This window comes from Lytechinus variegatus, chromosome 13 (assembly GCF_018143015.1).
Source record: "Lytechinus variegatus isolate NC3 chromosome 13, Lvar_3.0, whole genome shotgun sequence".
In the NCBI taxonomy this organism is placed as follows: Eukaryota; Metazoa; Echinodermata; class Echinoidea; order Temnopleuroida; family Toxopneustidae; genus Lytechinus; species Lytechinus variegatus.
In genome coordinates, this window is record NC_054752.1 from 4,355,582 (window position 1) to 4,374,047 (window position 18,466).

Here is an 18,466-nt window from a genome sequence, read left to right on the forward strand (position 1 = left end):
CTCTTGATAAATTTTATTTTATTTTTGCATTCAGGGCCAAATTATGGTTTATTTTTCTTTACATTGCGCATCTTTTTGCTCTTTTTTCTTGAAATATTCCCAGATGCTTTTTGAAGCATTTTTGTATATCGGTTCACACTGTGATTAATTTAGATACATTGTATGTTATGATTCGAATATCCCCACCCCAGACCCCCCGCCCCCTTTTATTGATGTGATCAGTTCTAGAGCATTGAATTTTTAGCAATCGTTAATCCAAGAGCTGTTTTAGAGCCCCCCCCCCCCATTTAAATACCAGAATGTAGATCCAGAGCCTCCTATTTTCGACTTTGGTGCGGCACGTAGGTACACGTACATGTTAAAATTCGAGTACATCACCCCCCCCCCCCCCCCCCCCGATCTAAAATCGCCACCTTTCGTCAACTGCAAGCTTGATTAGAAGGTACGAAACGGACCTGTGCGTTCGTCGCTCTGATAGGCCTACTGTTTCGCCGCGCATCGATTTTTCAACCAATTACAATGGAGCACGCCTGTGCAGACGACCGCTTGATACTTGTTATGTCATGTTAACGTACTTAATATGTCATGTTAACGTACTTACTATCAACCAACTGAAAAGCCGTTTTATTTCAGTCGTTGAACAGGCCATCATCCTCGATGTAGTTAAGGATAATCTTGGCAAAAGGTGCATCGAGGAGAAGTGTAATGACAGCGCTTTACATCTTTATTTCTTCCATGTAATATGAATCTGCGGTTAACACTGTGAATAGAAGATAATATTGAACCATCATCGCTTCAGATTTACAAGTGAAATTAAGGAAAGTGAGAACCACAATGATTGCTTTCAAGTTACTCGTCATTTCTGCGATTTGGGGTGCGATTGCAGCCTGGTCCAGTTATCGAGCAGCAGCTCTTTCACATGAGAGGGGATGGGGATCATTATGGTTTGGTAAGTGGCATCCGTCAAATTAGGATTCTTATAAAAGGAAATGATACCTCAATAAAATAGCTACCTTCGGTGAAGGTGGTACTTTGTGATAATCATGCTCATTACCAGAGTGGGCATACATTTTTCAATATGTACGAGTGATATCATAATCAATTATTATTGTTATTATTATTATCATTATTACTTTTTTCGGCGTCCCCCCCCCTAAATTTGAGGAGGGGGGAAGGTCCCCCTACATTTGTTGTTGATGACCGTTTATTTTTTTTTTTTGCTTGTCAATTTATTTTCCTACGTCCCCCCTAAAATTTTTGTGTTGAGAACCTTTTTTTTTTGCTTGTCAAAATATTTTTGGTTGTCCCCTCCTAAAATTTTTGGCCTCCGCCGCCAATGCCTGGGAGGCGAAAAGCGAACTGAATCACTATGACCCGCAGCTCTCTCCTCCCGATATAACTGATTGGGGGAATGCAGGTGGACCACTACACCGGGGTTCCCCCCTTACTCTTATAAGAATAGTGCAGTTGGTTCTTAACGTGCAAAGGTGGTGACTTTCCTCCACAAGGGGCCTCCATTTAACGTCCTATCTGAGGGACGGAGTGTTTTTCATTGTAGCATCGCCCGCATCTCTGAAACATGGGAAAGACGTTTACAAACAACGCACTGGCTCCAGTCATCCGCCCGGGGTGGACTCGCGAGCCTACGATCTTTGGTTCGACGGGCAGACGCGTCACCGACTGAGCCAACACCGCTCTCACGCTATTATAATTTAGCCACATTTCTATTCGAATAAAACATAAACACAACAATTATGCCAGGAAGAATCAGTGCTAATCTAGAAATAAAAAGGCGATGGGGGCAACCGGTGAACTGGCGCTGGGAGAAATCTTTTTAAAGGGTTTGCTGTGTTTTGTTCAGTTGTAGTTGTCGGCAAAAAAATGGCTGTTGCTCCCGAAATCTCTGTCATTTTGGAGCAATCTCCAGCAATGCGCAGCGTCCCCTGAACAAATCTTGGGAGGATGCCGAAACACCCTCGGCAGACCAGCACCATCATAATTGATGCTGCGTTGGGCCGTCCTGTCGTTTTTCCATTTATCATTCACATATATCGTTCTATATGTATTATGAATTTGCTTTTAATGGAAATAGATTCAATCAATCAATCAATCAAAGCCTATAGAACATGTCCCAGTCTTTCATCAAGTATTTCGTAACCAATGGTATTGACCTTACACCATCAGTGCAATATTAAAGCGTGTTCCACGAAAAAATTAGTGACACTCTAGATGGGCATAATAAGAGAAATACAACATTAAAGATATGGGCATTCGTTCATTAAACAGCAGAAAACCTTCCCGTCCAAGTTTTGTTTTATGTAGTAACTGTAATCAGGTTCAGCTGACATAAATATTATTTACACCCGTTATGTGGTACAAATTAAATTCGTTCACGATCAGCCATTGGGTTTAAATCTGCAAGGATTTTCGTTCTCCAGGACTGGTGATTATTGAGATCAAGACGAGATCATGGATTGAAAAAAATATATTTACTTTAATTAATTAATTTCTTTGCCATTTTATTGGCGTTTAATCTATCGATCTATTTCATGTATGATTCAAGATAAAATGGCCATATTATTACACCTTAAATTTCCTTTTAAATTCAAGTATCGGCCCGCCAGTTGTGGGCCGAAAATCTAAAAAGAAAATTTAAAAAAGAGCGAATGAAGACGTAATTGGACTGCGAACTTTATCCAACGCAATAACGAAACTTAAATTGAGAGGTGTCCCAATGAGTTCTACAGTGCGTATCGAAACTAAAGTTTACACTTAAAAAAACCTGCAAAATTATACATTTGTAATATCTTGAGGATTTTTCCACATCTTAACATTGGTAAAGACCCATTTAAGCAAATGGCGATATATTAACTGTCGAAAAATATTTCCGTTTGAGTGAGCACCATTTAATTTTGATAAGTTAGTGAAAATGATTTTGAAATGTTTTGACATGTAGTTATGCGAATAAAACTAGACTTTAATCATGAAGGACACATGGAATTCAGTTAGAAAAATTGATTTAAGTATATCTTTTACTCTTTTTTAAACTTCTTTTTTTGCCCAAAAAACTTTAAAGAGTGCATTGCGCCCCAGTTTTTGTAGGTGTTCGCTTTGTGGCACATATAATTATGATCTTGGTCAAGTAGTAGTCATTTCATCCTGTTCTTCCCCTCATTACTTTTTTAAATAACTGTTTTTATCAAAGAACTGATGATCCCAGTTGATTGCACGTTTTTACATAATGTGAATTCGCAAATGCCTATGATGTTTATAATTCAGTTTTATCCTAAGTTTGTCATAGTTAATGTTTCCTTTTTTGAGATGAGATTGTAGGTGTATACTTCACATTGAAGGGAGGGGTGTGTACGTATGGAGAAATAACTTATCTAAGGAAAGATAAAGAATGGATCGTTGACGTCATTACATTAAACCACAATTATTTCATACCACAATAAAAAAATTTCCTACATTTTTTAATAAGAAACAGGAAGGAAGGAAGGGAAAGGACTAATAAGGAAACAAATTAAAAGGGAAAAAGAAACTTAAGAATTAGAGAATAAGAGAAAATAAAACATTTATATATGTGAAATTCAAAATGGAATCTACGACATTTTCCGATCACGCTAGTTTTGAAAACATAATGGTCTATCACAAGAAAACGAAAGACATGTTAACCTACTGCTAGTGTGCCCTAGGGTAAATGCGGGCACTGCAAATATTATTGGGGTGCGGGTGATTCGGGATGCGGCCATGCGGGCAGACACCCTCATCTCTCCCCCACGAAAACCCTCGGGTAGACGCAAAAGCGCCCTAGGATGTTTGCGAGCACGGACGTGACGTTTCCCGCGACCGGCACATGTAATACACGAGAGCACATTCAGCAAGATAATTAACATATTACGCGTTAACCCTAAAAAGAATGGGCTCTTCTAGATTTATTGAGGACTGGGGGCATAATGTCAGCCCCGCCCCCCTGATTTCCGCCACCGTAATTAGCACGATCGCGCCGAAATTTGGCACGCACATTCCCCACAACATACAATACAAGCCAGTGTAAAAAACAATCTGAAAATAATAATTTGTTTTCTATTATGAATTAAATATGCAAATTCATTCGTGAAAAACATGATTTGCCTATTTAACACACGATTCAATTCGAATTTTCTTCTTTTTCTCCAAATGTCATCCTTGTAATCTAATTTAAAGGTTTCCACAACGAAAAATCTCGGCATAATATTGTCTCGTCATGTGTCCAGAATTAAGTCTTAAAAGTTGCGAGAGAAAAAATAAATCATTAAATTTCGCGGCGTTATCGTCTTGCGTTTTTGAAATATCGCGCGAAGCGTTGAGGCTGGAGGGGGGGGGGGGTGGCACCATGACCCCAGTCCTTTTAGGGTTAAAACTATTTGTGTCATTATAAAGGCAAAGCATAAATGGTAAAATTGTAAGCTGTAAATTGTTGATTTTTACAGGCAATTCCTATTAGTACTAGAAAGAAAGGACAATGTAATTAATGTCATTAAGAGTGCCTCGACCTTGTCATGGAATGGCTATAAAAGAACCTGGAAAGCAATTGCAATTAACCAAATTAATATATTTAAAAATATATTTTTTACCACTGATTGAGTGTATTCTTTACTATTCTAACATTTACTTTAATATTGGTTCTCATTGTCTAGGATTCCTCGCTGTTGCTACATGCAGTGTCTCTCTCCTGTTCTTGTGGATAATCACCCTTCGTCCATCTCCCCAGCAGGGAGTTCTGTCGGTCCTGCGCCAAGTTTACTATGCTGGTACTTCTTACATCAGAGGAAAGTATCACCTCTGGCAACTTAAGGCAGCATGGGAGAACCCTCACTGTGCTCAGGAACTGTTTTTGTTGAGAGTTCTCCAGGAAAATGGGGACACCGACTACGGAAGGAGGTTCAATCTCAAGAAATTCCGGAGCGTAGAAGAGTTCCAAAAACGTCATCCGTTGACGACCTATGAAGATTACAAACCTTTTGTTGAGCGTGTGATGGCTGGAGAGCGTAATGTTATGACCGATGTGTTTCCGAAGGCATTTAACAGAACATCTGGTACAACAGGTCCTTCGAAGTATTTACCACAGAAAAATCACAGGTATAGCGCTACAAGGATGTTTGATATCACCTATACTAATCTATACAATCTATGTCCACGTCTGAGGATACTTCAAAAGAAGTTATTTCACTACGTCCAGCCAGAAATGCCAATAACTGAAGGTGGAGGAAGCATCACGATCGCTGTGTCAGTTTACGAGGAAGATGGTCTGATAGAAGCCTGCCATACTACACCGCCAGAGGGTTTTTGCATCCGATCCATGAAAGAGGCAAATTATGTTCATGTTCTTTTTGCTCTCCTGGACCCAAACCTGGGTGTGATCGGTAGCGTGTTTTTAATTTCAATCAACTCAATGATGAAACAGCTGGAGAACTGCTGGAAAGACATCATCTACGATATAGAGCATGGAACAATCAATGAGAAGATGAGGTTCAATGATGTTCGCATCAGGTCAGCATTGGAAAAGGCTCTTGGTAATGGTCAGCCGAAGAGGGCGGGCGAGCTTCGACGTCAGTTCATGAAAGGATTTGGTGGTATTATGAGGAGGGTATGGCCGAACCTAGAGACGTTATTTGCCATAGATAACACTGGAATTTGGCCGCTTTTCAAGGCTAAATATGCTGAAGGTTCGTAAATCAATTTAAACAACAACATAAATCCGTATTTGTCTTGATATAATTTGGCCAATATGATTCTGACATAACCATTATGCCCTTTAGATGCCTTCTATCCCCTGTAAATGTGAGTTTGGCAGAAAAAGTGTAATGTTCAGAGTACCACATGTTGCAATAACCCGGTTAAAAAATCCTAATAATAATAAGAAATAATGGCGTCATGATCCCGTGTGCCTGGCGGGAAATTTGGAAATACAAAGTTGTATATCATTCTAGAGTACATGTAGGCAAGTTTTACAAGACTACCTTTAACAAAATATTGCATCCGTTGTTTTGGGCTATTGCTTTTCCTCGTGTATATTTACTTCAATCATCTTATGATGGATTAGTTTACATGTTTTCTTTTTTGGGGGTGCCTTCCTAGGTACCTACGTGCTACGATCTTTGCGTTTACATTATGGCCATTACAAGATTGCTCGCTTAAGACACAGTCTTAAGCCCCATTCACTATTGACGTACAACCAGTTTACGACCGCCTGCAAGAGTTTTTATTTTTTGTTGCACGATCGATCTCTATGTGTCTTGCGAGCACTTGCAGTCGTTGTAGACGATCGCACGAACTCAAGGTGGTAATGAGTGGACCCATCTGAACTTTGAAAATGTTCAAAATCCAAACAAAATCAAATACGACCGATTCACTCGCATCAGATCGTACCATCGGTCGGGCGATCATCGTGTGAGTGTTGTTCAACGTTTTACGACTGGATGCGAGAGGTGGCACAACTAAGTAGTTGCATTTAGTCGACTGGAGGTTGTACAACACTCGCACATGTACTAGCGAAATATGAGACCAGTAGTTTGCGACAGAATGCGATAATAGCATAAGACCGGTTTTAAAAAATTAGCTGGGAGTTAAGAATGAATAAAAGAGAGGGTAGAAAATTTAAGGAAAAAAAGAATATATAAACTGCACGAAATTAAAAGGGAAAGATAAGTTTATATTTTTTTTGTCTTTTTAAGCACAAATCAAACTTTTCTGACATAAAACCAAGAGAAAATAGGGTAAATGGCATTTATCCCTTAACAAATAGTACACTGTATACTTGATTCAGGTTTAAGTTTAAGTATTCTAAGGTTGAGGGTTAATTATGGATAGCTAATTGTTACATAAATCTGTAATGGTGCGTTTAGTTTATTAGCTCATTTAATCAAAAGGATATGTTCATACGAGAACGTAGCTCATTGCAGATTGGCTGACAGTCCATTGGAAACCCAATCTCTGGCTGCTATATTACATTGCTCTGAGTTCGAATTGGCCTACACCTCACATCAATCACACGAACACTCGCACTGGTCTCAATCAAACGTACAGCAATCGCATTGGCTCACGTCGACTCTCACGACTATCAGTCGTGCAACCATTGAGACTAATGAAACCATTCACAATCCCTCGTGCAACATTCCCATGCAATCGCACGGCCACTCGCACAAGCACGATACGGGCTTACTGGTTGCTTTTGTTGTACTGCGACAACTGTTGCATTTGTGAAAGCTTATGTGCGAACTTATTAGATGAATAGCGATTGATGTCTGTTGCAGCCAGTCGCGAGACAAAAATGTCACAGTTGGCCGTACGTCCATTTTAAAAGGGGCTTAACAGAAGCAAGATCAAGATCATAAATATACGAGGTCCCCGTGCTGATCGTATGATAATCTGGTCGAAGTGATCGTGGTATGTTGGTACAGTAGACCCACACCCTTCCACTTCATCCGTGTATTGTACGATGCCATGATCGTATTATCATCGTGAGATTGTCGTATGCCACCCTAATAATATCGTAAGAATAGTTAGATACGATCACCATAGTCATGATCATCCTGATGATGATCTTAGACCAACCGTAACCCTGGCATATAATCAGACGTGGCATTAGATAATTCTTTTAGACAAGGCAATTCTCAGACTAAATTATTATTTCATGTGTGATTATTATAGGTATAACATTAGTGAACTTTGGATACGGAAACTCAGAGGGGATGGTTCACGCATTTTCTCCTTGGTATTATGAGGATAACAGAAGCATGATTCTCTTCCCCAACTTCGCCTTCTACGAGTTCATCAGACTTGAAGATTCGTGAGTGACTTTTTCATACACATCACTACAGTTTTTCTGCAAAAGGGATTAGGTCCACTCCAAAATGCAATATTGTTATGCGAAACTGAATTTTCATGATACCCTTCCATGAGAACATGAAATTGGATATGAAACAAATCTACCTGTCTGCACATTTTTTATGATATTCTTTACAAAAAAAATTCAGCGTGGACCTAACCCCTTTTGCAACTAAACTGAAATGGACCTAAACCCTTTTTAAAAAAGGGGCTTTCTCTGCCATCTTTGTTAAATTCTTAATAGGAATTTCAACTTTTCTTTGGTATCATCTTATAGAGCTACTAAAGATCTATACATTGAGACAAATCAAATGTGATGAAAAATGGACCTAACCCCTTTTGCAAGTGAGCTCTTCATATGTACAAGTGTGTAATCATGTGTACATAGTGGAAGCGCCGTGGTGTAGCGGTTCTGACTCTCGCCTTGTAATCAGAGGGTCGTGTGTTTTTGGGGGGCTGAATTTCACGTTTGAATGAACACAAGTTAAAAATTGCCATATTTATTTTTACAAATTTCTATCAATAAAAATAATCGAATACGATGACACTAATTTTGGAAAGAGTATCTCGAACAATATTCATCGTTCACGGATCAATGAACATTTAATGAAAACAAAAAATACGAAATTGTAATATCATAGGCAAGTATTGTTTCATTTTTGGTAACTGAAATGATGTTTTTTTACGTTATTTGAAAAAATGCAATTGCTAACTATGGATTTCTGTCACAAACCTCCTTGCATAGTTCTTTTTATTTGATTTTTATGAAAATCCAGATGTCTATTGGTTCAGTGAGCACACGATATTCGAAAATTATGCAAATGAGAAGAAAGTTTCAGGTCTTGACCCAACTCTGTGCCTTATCGAAATATTATTTTGGTGTGCGTGCCTTTTGAATTGTGTTAATCTGAAGCCATGTGCGATGTTTCATGAAAAAATTGTTCTCAGAAGTAAAGAAAACCGTCCATGATACAAACCCTCATTTACTTTTTGTTAAGACTTTGACTTCCTCGCTCATAGACACTGTGTACACTATTGGTGCAAAGTTAAAGAATCAGTGACCCCTTATTCAATATGGTGGAACTTTTATTCAAGGCTGTCTTTAGCAATGTCATTCGGCAGTTATGTTTATCAACCTACGGGCAGAATTCTGTGCAAAAATGAAATCGATTTGTTTATTTATGGATGAGTGAGCATGCATCAAATTAGGAAAAGGGGCATCTTCAATGTCACAGACTCATTTGAGGGGTAATAAAGTGTATAATGGGGGCGAGTTCGGTTTCAAATGTGACTTAATTGCTGTTATTTTTATCATCCATCAGTTTTATCACCACTCACTTTCAGAACTTTTTACATTTTCATGATTGAGCGAGCACATTCGAAAACTTGAGAATGAATACTCTTTATACTGCATAAATGTATTCTTTCCCTAACAATTTCTCAGAATCAGTTAAATATTTGTACAAATCAGTGGTGGATCCAGAATTTTAAAATGGGGAGGGGCCGAGTAATATTTTCAAATTTTAACATGTTTTAACAAGTTGTAAGTGATGCTGCTGCTGCCATAAACCCCTATGATGATACATCACAAAACATTGTACTTACTCAACCATAAACAAACGATATTAAAAATTTTTGTGAAGTGGCTAAGGATGGATAGTAAAACACCATGAACACCATAAAACTCACCTAAAAACAACTTTTGCCCAAGTTTGTATATAAACAATCTGAAAAACGACTCTTGTTACTTTCAAAAATGGTCATTTTTGCTCCAATCTTTGATTACTCATGCATGACTCAACCGATCAATCTCATTTTTTTCCAGGGGTAGTTTAATGGGTGTAGAAAACCACCTACAAAATATCATATTTCAAAATTATTCCTTTTAAAAGTTACAGCAAATTGATTTAGGAGACTGACTTATTTTTGCTCTGTGTGTGTGTGTGTGTGTGTGTGTATGTATATATATATATAGAGAGAGAGAGCTTTTTTTAATCCAATAAGCTCGCCACTCACAGAAATACACCGACGAAATATACGATTCTTATATACCAAAAAATATGAGTATCTGAATATAACAAGTGGAATGCCTCTGGCCGTCTCACCTGCATCACGCGGTTCATATAGCAGCAGTGCTAACTTTGAAAACTACTCTAACTCGCACAAGATGTTCAGTGATACATGGTTACTCTTATGTCCACTTTTTATGAATTAGACCAATAAACTTACAGAGATATGATGGTTATTCAACAAAAAACCCAACATGGCCAAAGTTCATTGACCTTACATGACCTTTGACCTTGATCATGTGACCTGAAACTCGCACAGGATGTTCAGTGATACTTGATTACTCTTATGTACAAGTTTCATGAATCAGATCCGTAAACTTTCAAAGTTATGATGGTAATTCAACAGATACACCCAATTCGGCCAAAGTTCATTGACCTTTGACCTTGGTCATGTGACCTGAAATGCGCACAGGATGTTCAGTGATACTTGATTACTCTAATGTCCAAGTTTAACGAACTAGACCAATAAACTTTCAAAGTTATGATGGTAATTCAACAGATACCCCCGATTCGGCCAAAGTTCATTGACCCTAAATGACCTTTGACCTTAATCATGAGACCTGAAACTTGCACAAAATGTTCAGTGATGCTTGATTACTATTATGGCCAAGTTTCATGAATCAGATCCATAAACTTTCAAAGTTATGATGGGAATTCAACAGATACCCCCAATTCGGCCAAAGTTCATTGACCCTAAATGACCTTTGACCTTGGTCATGTGACGTGAAACTCATGCAGGATGTTCAGTGATACTTGATTAACCTTATGTCCAAGTGTCATGAACTAGGTCCATATACTTTCTAAGTTATGATGTCATTTCAAAAACTTAACCTCAGGTTAAGATTTGATGTTGACGCCGCCGCCGCCGTCGCCGCCGCCGTCGGAAAAGCGGCGCCTATAGTCTCACTCTGCTACGCAGGTGAGACAAAAACGGCCCAAGTCCAATTTTCGGCGAAATTGAGTTAGATATGTGAAATTGTTCCTTATAGAAGGACTCATCTTGTGTATAAACGATAAATCTGAAATCATCTCAGATATGCTTTAAATATATTGAAAGGGAAAAAACTGGTACGAATGTAAAAAAATGCCCAAGTCCAGGACTTGGGCTTTTCTGATAATTATATATCATAGTGCCCTGTCTCATTACATTAAAGTCTGTAAATATTATATCATTTTTTTTTATTGGACAGAGATGTTTTCAGTCGTTGTGACGAATTAAAAGTATTCATCCGAATCTTTATTTTTATTCAATTTTAGAGTATTATTTTTTTCGCTTTTTTAGGATATGAGGGAGAAAGTTTTTTTTTTTCAATATTGATCAGATCAATGTACATGTAAAGTGGAATCTTGTTTTGTTTTGGACCTGGTCTCAAATGAAAAAAAAAAGAAGTTGAAGTTCACTTGCAGATGTCTGTGATTCTGTGTTATTTGGGTCTAATAATACCCTGTGTGTGTGTGTGTGTTAGAGGGTGTGTGAGGGGTGTTCGGAACGGTGCGAGTAAAAAAAAATATCTCCTCAAAAAGGATAATAATAATTCCTAGGCTAATGTGCGTGTGTGGATGTGGGACATGTAGGGCGGATTCAGGATTGACGTTTTCCTGCAGAATTTACTCACAACACAAACAAAGTTTACCTCTTTGAGAATCCCCCTCCCGCATCCCCATTCACTGACAATTAATAGATCAAAAATTCTTCCCATTTACAAAAGCATTTTGCCATAAAATCTCTGGCAAGAATAACATAAAGGGCCTTGCTGAGGAAAAATTTCACTCCATTCACACCCCTAACCTGACCTTAAGTGTGGACACCCTCTGTATTTCTTGTTTTCCTATTAAATTATGAAAACAAAAATGGAAGGACCATGCCACCCTCTCATTCTTGAACTGTTGTTTTTGTGCTTAAGACTTCTTGGTGACATTTATGGAGAAAGAGGGAACTAAAAAAACGAACGTCATTCAACAAACTCTCTTTTTGTTATTTTCTGTTTGTATTTGCAACACAAAGGCCTACACATGTCCTCACATTTAATACCCACACCCGCTTGCGCATCCCAAAACACATCAGCTGTGGGAAAAAAACCTAAAATACAAAAAGATGAGATAAGTGGCACTATTTGTCCGATATATAAAACAAATCTCTTGTGTATGATTTTTATACATTTTATACCAAAGGCCCCACCCACAAGAAACGCAGATATTCATGTTTAAAAAAAAACACTCACATATGTGTTTTATGATGTCGTCTGATGTATTTTGGCCAAAAATATTTTAATTGCCCAAATTAAAAAGAATATCCAGTTTTCGATTTTCTCGGAATGACCTCCTATGGACTTTGGCCTTTTCACATTCATAAACTGATATCTATTTCATATTCACCAAAGGAAAGAAAGTCAGCCTGAAACTCTTCTCATAGATGAATTGGAGGTCGGGCAAGAGTACGAGATCGTCCTCACCCAAGATAGCGGACTCTATAGATACCGGATTGGAGATGTCGTACGGATAACCGGATATCACTACAACTGTCCTACATTCGAATTCATGTACCGGTAAGTAAACCGTGTACCATTATAATTATCATCATTGTTAGTTGTTGTTTCTTTCGTGTTCCTTCTTCCCTTGTGACGAAACAGATCATTTTTAAGTACATACTACACATTACCACATATCATTCACCAATGAGATTTTTAGTATTTAAATCATCTATTAGAAAAAAACCTTGTAAGTGGCGGTTATTTTAATTTTAGATTATCTGCTATTGGTTTAGCTTGTCACAATATTATATTTACGAATTTGAGGTAATGCGGTGTCGGTAAAATGACATTAAACCACGTAATATTGACGCATTTTCAACAATTTACCTCAACATTTTTCATGATCGGGTACCTTAGATTATTACACGTTCATGGGTAGAAACTCCTTCAGTTGACAAATTATACACAACAAAAAATTAAGTCCCCCCCTAAATCAAATTGCTGTAACTCTTGAACGGAATAATTTTAAAATATGAAATTTCGTAATTGGTTTTCTACACTCATTAGGCAACTTCTGGAGAAAAATGAAATTCATCGATTGAGTCATGCATGAGTAATCAAAGATTGAACTAAAAATTACAATTTTTTAAAGTGACAAGAGTCGTTTTTCATATTGTGTAAATACAAAGTTGGGCAAATGTTGTTTTCAGGTGAATTTTATCGTGTTAATGCTGTTTTACTATCCATCGTTTAGCCACTTCACACAAAATTTTGATATCATATGTTTATGGTTGAGTGAGCACAATGTTTTGTGACGTATCATCATAGGGGTGTATGGCAGTATTCCCTATACAACTTGTTCAAACATGTTAAACTCGGAAAATATTGGTGGCTCCCCCAATTATTCGGCCCCTCTCCAATTCAAAATTTTGGATCCACCACTGATTTGTCTATAAATTCAACTGATCCTGAGAAATTGTTAGGAAAAGGATGCATTTATGCAGTATACAGAGTATTTATTCCCAAGTTTTGGAATGTGCTCGCTCAACCATGAAAATGTAAAAAATTCGGAAAGTGTGTGGTGATAAAACTGATAGATGACAAAAACAACAGCAATTAAGTCACATTTGAAACCGAATTAGCCCCCATTATTCACTTATTCATCGCTAAAGATAGCCTTGAAAAAAAATTCTACCATATTGAATAAGGGGTCATTTATTCTTAAACATATGCACCCATAGTGTACACAATGTTTATGAGAGAGGAAGTCAAAATTTTAACAAAAATGAAATGATGGTTTGTTTCATGGACGGTTTTTGTTACTTCTGCCAACAATTTGTTCGTGAAACTTCGCACATAGATTTGGATTAACATTTTCCAAAATAATCATTCGATAAAGCGCAGAGTGGGGCCAAGGCCTTAAACTTTCTTCTCACTTGCATAATTTTCGAATATTGTGTGCTTTCTGAAGCATTAGACATCGAGATTTTCATAAAATTCAAATCAAATGAACGATGGAAGGAGGTTTGTGACAAATATCCATAGTTAGCAATTGCATTTTTCCCAATCACTTACAAAAGAGCTAATCGCATCTCACATGTTCATTCAAGTGTGAATGTTTAAACACATTTGAATCATTGAAGCATGTTAATTGGTCATGAACATAAGAAAAACAAGTTGAAGGAAGATCACTTCAGTTACCAAAATGAAACAATACTTGCCTAAGATATTTTAAATTCGTATTTTTTGCTTTCATTAAATGTTCATTGATCCGTGAAACGATAAATATTGTTGAAGATACTCTTCCCCAAAATAATTATCATATTCGATAATTTTTTATCGATAGAAATGTGTAAAAAATCAAATTATAGAAAATTTTAACTTTTGTTTATTCAACTGTGAAATTTAGCAAAAAATATTGTATCGTCATTTAGAGAGTACCTTATACAAGCCCTCTGACATTTTTTCATGATGAGAATGTGGAATTCGTTCCAATAAAGTGGAATCAAAATCATGACATTTGGCTTGTGACTTTTGAAAATTGACAATTTTGCCTTCTGTTGGTGTTCACTGAAGCATGACATAGAATACGTCCATGACATTTACTTAGAGGGTAGGTTATGAAATTACCTACACGCTCATGTAAAATATATCAAAAACTCGCACAGGGTAAGTTTGATAATGTCCTTTCCCCTTGACACATCGTGAAAACGAGCATTTCTGCGCAAACAGATTTCTGCGAGCTTTACAAAAATGGACAGTGCTCACTCAAGTGTAACATTCTGTCAAAACTTTTACTTTCATCGGATAGATGAGTCCCAAACCCAAGATTATATGTAAAAAAAGTAACCCACATGTTGCATATTTTCAATTTCTAGGACTTTTTTAAAGTGTAAACTTTTTTTTGGTACGCACTGTATATTTCGCCAGGATAAAGCCCTCAATGATACTATATAAAATTCTTTTCAATATCCTACAGTCTTTCGTACAATTCAAACATTTTCTAAACCTGAATAAAAATATCGGGATTATATTAGCCCCTGTATATATTAATATTTGTATATATTCTTTTCGATAGACTAGGTTTGATCCTGAATTTGTATTATGAGAAGATGAACCAGGTTGTCCTGAGAGAAGGACTCCAGTCAGCCGTGGGTCAGCTGAATGGTGTCATTCTAATCGACTATGCAGTAGCCGAGAGCACTCTTATTCCAAAAACATCACCAGGTATATTATACTTGAGATGTCATCTCGGTCCCGTCTTACAAAGAGTTGCGATTGATCCGATCAATCGCAACTATGGAAGCCAGCAAAGTCAACATAAACCATGCATGTTTGTTCAAAAATTCTAGATATGAATGTATATCCATAGATTTATTGATATATCGACAATTTGGTGCGTTCTCCTTTGTTTAATACAAGGGACATTTTGCAAATTTCTTTTAGAAAAAAATTATGACACTGATGGATTTCCATAGACTTAAAATTGATTAGATCAATGTTACACTCTTTATAAGACGGGCCCAAGTTATATTATATTTCAGATGATGTTTTTTTTATACTTTCTATCAATTCTTACGAGGTGTGTTTATTTCCTTACTATATTGTGTGGGAAGGTGTAAGCTGCTTACCTAAAGCGGAAGTTTACCCTAAATAACGGTTTGTTGTAAAAAGATAGCAGAAAAAAAACTGGGAAAATTATTGATGGAGTTTTGAGGGAAATCCATCAAATTTTAAGGAATTTGTTATCATTTGAAGATTTGGATTTGTAGCGTCATAAAAGAGCAGCTGCCTGTAATTATGTTATCTAATATAAATGCATATAAATTTCAATTTGTTAATGGTTCCTTATGAGTTATTTTGTTTTCGTTTTAGGAACTGGTGTGATATCATTTTTTTATTGATATATTGAATGTTCAGTGAAAGAAAAAATTCTGAGAAAATTACTTTTCTTTTTTTTTACCTATCGAGCGGTTCGATATGTAAGAAAGTGGCTCGCATATGACGTCGCAAATGAAAAAAATAACAGTCTGATAACATTTTTCATCCTTTGACAGATTTTTTTCAAAGCTTCGGTTATATTTCCCATATATATTTTTTACTATTTTTACAATAATTTTTTTCAGGATAAACTTTCCCTTTCAATGTGATTTCATAATTCTATCAGTTAAGTTAACGCGATATTACAGAGTTAAACGAACCATGTTATCTCAAATTTATAATGTTCTTTGATTTTTCCTAGTTCATAACCTTCCTACATAACACATTCCTCCTGTCATGCCTGTGTTTACTTAATGATAAATCATTGGTGGCAGTCGGCCCCGGGGCACCCTCGGGACTCATTTCAGTTTCATGAATGTAAATGTAAACAGTAAATACTTTTTTTTCATATTTTCTTTGTTTAGCATCCGAAGAGAGTGAAGACATGCCGTATTATGTGATGTTCTTAGAATTAAGCAAGAAAGGAAACACGAGTGAAAACGACGAGACCGAATTTACGAGTGTTGATGAGATCAGTGCTTTGGTAATCGCTGGCTTATTTGCCTTTTAAGAAATGTTTATTCAGAATCTCTTTGGATCAATTTTTTGAAAGCCATGATAAGGGGGTCATATTCTGGCGACAGCTTGTTTAGGGGTCAAAATGTGTGAGTGGAGCTCGCAAAAACTTCTTTAGGGGGTTATTTTGCACACCGAGGAAAACTCGTTTAGGGGTTATTTGGAAATAATTCGGTCACGCGTGTATACAGCTGTACATTTGACCGCTCCCCACCCCCGGAATATTCATGCACCTTTAATGGTGCAGTTCGTAAAATTATGCTCTTCAATGGAAAACACTTTGCCTAAGTTGGAGATGCGATTTGAAATGTTTGCACATCTTTGTAGGGTCCAAAATGAATATTTCCGAAGGCAATGAAGAACGGAAAATGGTGCAGTTCTCGACTTTTTTTACTTAAAGTGCGAAATCGCTCCCAAACGGTGTTGCTATGAAGTGCGAATAAAGAAGTTTAAACATTGAGATAATCGTGTAAAATGATATATATTTGTAATATCCAGTAGCTTTTCCATATGTAAACATTGTTACAGATCTCTATTAGCAAACGGCGATATAGTTTTCGTAAAATATTTCCGCTTGAGTGAGCGCCACTTTAAAAAAGTTTGTGAAAAATGATACGTGCAGAACTTCGAAATAGTCATATAAATATAAATATCTATCATGAAGAAAACCTGGAATTTTGCTAGAAAGATTGGTTTGAAGATATCTTTACCTTATTAGCTTGTCTCCTTGCCCAAAACAATTCATAGAATTAAGCCACACATCGAGTCCATATTTATGATAGGCTTATCTGCTTAACACGGAGCTGTTGATTCGCATGAAATGGTTAAGGCATGATTTTTGCTCTGTTCATCATTTGTAAAGCTTGGACAACAATCATTAAATAAAATATAAATTGTAGACCCCCTTTAAATGATAAAACATAGCGAACGCATGCTGAAGATGTCAAAAAATAATTTTTGTTTGGATTCAGTTTTGTCCTCACATCCAGCCGGCACACACCAGAAAGGTAAAGGTTGTGCTTACTTAGGATAAACATGTTAATCTGGGTGACAAAGTTATTACAAAACTTTTAGATACATTTATTCTATTTCAACTAGCTAAAAATCAGAGAGAATGTATTGAGAAATGTTCCACACGGTGAGTTTGTTTTCGCCTTTTTTCTTTGACACAGCGTTTAACTGAGCATTTCCGCGAAAACCTATTTCATCCATTACATCCTTTTGAAATTGTTACTTTCATTTGATAGATGAGACCCAAACCAAGAATATACGTGAAAGTATAATCCTCATGTTGTATATTTTTCTATTCTCAAGACGTTTTCAAAGTGTAATCTTCTTATTGATACGCACTGTAATATTGCATTTAGGGTGAACTTGATCTTTAAAATGTCTCACAAGGGCCATGTACTCAAAGACAAATTTTGGACTAGGATAACGGATGTGGCATAAATGCCTTATCTTTTCTAATCCTGAGATTACAAAACATAATTATTCTAAATCCTGAATTTTGATGTTTTCCCCCATTTTGCCTTCTTTAGGTCGATGAAGAGCTGTGTGCACGTAACAGTGATTACTATGACCTACGGAGGGGAGACGCCATATCACTTCCACAGGTTTACATCGTAAAAGCGGGAACATTTGACGATTTGAAACAATACGTAGTGGAAAATACCAACGCTTCAGCTAATCAATACAAAGTGCCACGGAGAATTCGCAATGTCGACACCCTTAACTTTATGTTTGGAAATGCACTGTAAATCATGTGCAAAGAGGTGCTGCACTGTAATACACCTGGCTTCGGGCCCCTTGATACACATGCGTCGTTTTTTTTTTTTTGTTAAGCAGCCTCCGACTTTGAAGCCACCCTTACGCCGGCAATTTTGATAGTCATACACTTACGCCGAACGTAGACTAGCTGACGCCGCCTCGAGATCTTTATCTTCCTAAAGCCGGCCTCACGTCGCCTATTCACGTGACACAGGTCACCTATCAACCAAAACA

General features: G+C 37.0%; 1 protein-coding gene across 1 annotated transcript; it reads left to right on the top strand.

The window, feature by feature from the left end:
- The first annotated feature begins 606 nt into the window (after positions 1 to 606).
- Positions 607 to 18,239, top strand: LOC121426544 (indole-3-acetic acid-amido synthetase GH3.3-like). Its single transcript, XM_041622889.1, has 7 exons — positions 607 to 949; positions 4,680 to 5,708; positions 7,693 to 7,831; positions 12,320 to 12,484; positions 14,988 to 15,136; positions 16,315 to 16,433; positions 18,004 to 18,239. The coding sequence occupies exons 1-7, from the start codon at positions 835 to 837 to the stop codon at positions 18,220 to 18,222; spliced, it is 1,935 nt and encodes a 644-aa protein (XP_041478823.1). The 5' UTR covers positions 607 to 834; the 3' UTR covers positions 18,223 to 18,239.
- The last annotated feature ends 227 nt before the right edge of the window (positions 18,240 to 18,466 follow it).